The 2,732-nt window shown below is 36.9% G+C and overlaps 1 protein-coding gene across 1 annotated transcript; it reads right to left on the bottom strand.

Moving 5' to 3' along the window:
* Nucleotides 1-200: 200 nt before the first annotated feature.
* LOC130748986 (caffeoylshikimate esterase-like) lies at nt 201-1,136 on the bottom strand. The gene is made up of 2 exons (XM_057602238.1): nt 1,126-1,136; nt 201-843 (listed from the first exon to the last, which is right to left on the bottom strand). Exons 1-2 carry the CDS (start codon nt 1,134-1,136, stop codon nt 201-203), a joined length of 654 nt encoding a protein of 217 aa, XP_057458221.1.
* Nucleotides 1,137-2,732: the final 1,596 nt, after the last annotated feature.

The raw sequence follows: 2,732 nt of genomic DNA, 5'->3' as shown, positions 1-2,732 counted from the left end.
AAATTAATTCCAACTCAATTAATTAATCAGAATTTTTTTAAAAAAAACTTACAAAAAACCTAATCTAATAATCATTAACTAAACAATCTAATAATCTAAATAATAAACTAACCTAATAATCTAATTAAAACCAATCCCTAATTAAACCCTTTCATCCCCAAATTGAACCCAATTATAAATTTTCATCCTCAAATTGAACCCTAATAAGAACAGAGCTTCTTGCTCAACACATCAGTGATTCCCAGCAGCTCCAACACAGTCCCCAACCTGGGTTTTCTCCTATACCTCAACGGGTTCATCGCAACAATCACCTTCATGTGATCCACCTTCACAGACCTGTACAGAAGATCTCGGGTGGGAACAATAGAGAGAGTAAGGAAGAATCTCGCAAGGAAAGTGAGGATATGAGGAATCGGCCATCTGGGTCTAACCTTATCGGAGATTCTGCACATGGGTGCCACCAATATCGCACCTTGGAACGCTTTCGGGTCAGCGAAGTGGATAAGGAGGCAAATCGCACCGCCCATTGACTCGCCGTAAAGGAAGCAGGGCAAGCCGTTGAAGCGAGGGAGGTTCTTGATGGAGGTGAAGAAGGAAAGGCAATCGTCAACGGCGAGGTCAACGTCGGGGACGAAGGCTTTGAGGCCGCCGGAGTGGTCGTGGCCTTGAAGGTCGAGGGCGAAGCAAGCGAAACCCTTCTGGGCTAGGAAGTTTGGGGTGGCTAGGAAGGTCCAGGAGATGTCGTTTCCTTTTTGAGGGTTTGTATCCGAATGATGTGTTGCTGTGTTGCTGCGTTTCTCTATTTCAAAGCCTCCATCCCAGAATCTTTTTCCTCTCTCAGAGCTTCAATCTGGGTAGCATTACAGGGTAGGGGAAAGGGACACGAGGGGTTTTGGGTTCAATTGAGTTTTGATTAGGAGAAAGTGGAGGAGGAAGGTTCCAGAAGATGATTAGGTTTTTTTTATATTAGATTTTGTTAGGTTGGGTTTTTTTTTTTATATGAGGAAGAGAGAGTATTTTATTAGATTAGGAAGAGAGAGTATTATATGGGTGTCAAATATAATTACAATAAAATAAACTCCTTAAAAGCATAAGTGCATCGACTTCATAAAGTTTGCAACTCACATTATAACCATGATCTGACTACTTGACTTGAACTATGATGCAAACTTCTCTGTAAAAACCTAGAATGTCATAACCCCAAAGCTCAGTGAGTAAAACTCAGTGACAATAGTAACAACATTTACAACAATGACATTCCAACATACCCGTGTGGAAGGTATGAAAAATCCTCCTTCAAACACATACAACATGCACAAACACTTTTTGCATATCACATTTTTGCAATGTTGTAATCTTTCTTTTCACTTATTGCTCTACATTCATGATTCACCTTTATACTAGTTCTCTTAAGGTCACTAGGTTTGCCCCGGAATGTTATAGTCTTTCTTTTCTCTTTTACTCTACATTCTGGATTCGCCTTTATACTAGTCGTCTTTAAGGTCACTAGAGTTGCCCCACAATGTTATAGTATTTCTTTTCTCTTTTACTCAACATTTAGGATTCGCCTTTATACTAGTTCTCTGTAAGTTGCTAGGTTTGCCCTGCAATGTTATAGTCTTTCTTTTCTCTTTTACTCTACATTCAAGATTTGCCTTTATACTAGCCCTCTTTAAGGTCAGTAGGTTTTACCCAAAATGTTATGGTATTTCTTTTCTCTTTTACTCAACATTCAAGATTCGCCTTTATACGAGCCCTCTTTATGTTGCTAGGTTTTCTCTGCAATGTTATAGTCTTTCTTTGCTTATGCAATATGTCTTTCTTTACTTTTACTCTTCATAAGTCATGCCTTAACATTTCCTTTAGAGGTGAATCTTATCACGCATAACATACAACAATCACTCATGAACAGTTTAAATCAAACATACATATCACTTATACAAGATAGTTATAGGATCATGCGTATCATAGTAATATACAATAAGACTCACTCAATCTTACCAAACATCCATATCATGAATATATTCTCATTACCCAAGTCATCCAATAAGGTTACGAGACAACAAGCATATTAACACATAACTCAACCAATTCACAAACTGAACTCAAATATTTTGACTTACCTATCTTTTTTCTCATGACATTAGTTGCGTTAAACTACACCGAATTGGATGATATATATGTTCCTAGAAATCCAACAAACAAGTTTAATCTATGTATTTCACTTAGAAATTAAGTCAAAGACCTCATGGGTGAGACTAAATCTATAATGCAAAACAACTTTTGCTAAGTAAATTAGTCATAACTCAACCAAAATATATCCAAATAACATGAGATTAGTGTCAAAAGTTCCATAACATCCATGAGAATATTTCATATTAGATACACATTTTCCATTTCTAACTTTTTAAGGCCCAACTGAATTGATCTTTGTGAGAAAACGGATTTCATTTAACAGCTCGACCTTCGGTCACTAAATGGGGCATAATGAGAGCTATACATGTTCAAATGATATGAAACCAACAGGAAATTTTTCCTAATAGAAAGGGCTACAATTCATATGAATACAACTTCTACAAATTCGGTCATTAACACAACTCAAAAAATGGTTCAAGAGTTCATAAATTTCTGCCGAGTTTTCATTCTAAAAACCCTAACATTCATACCTAATAAAATCAAGAAACCACACACACACAAAGAGGCTTTAGGGGTTCTATTGTCACCTTCATCCT

This window comes from Lotus japonicus, chromosome 1 (genome assembly GCF_012489685.1).
Source record: "Lotus japonicus ecotype B-129 chromosome 1, LjGifu_v1.2".
Lineage (NCBI taxonomy): Eukaryota > Viridiplantae > Streptophyta > Magnoliopsida > Fabales > Fabaceae > Lotus > Lotus japonicus.
This window is presented reverse-complemented; position numbering and strand designations above follow the sequence as displayed.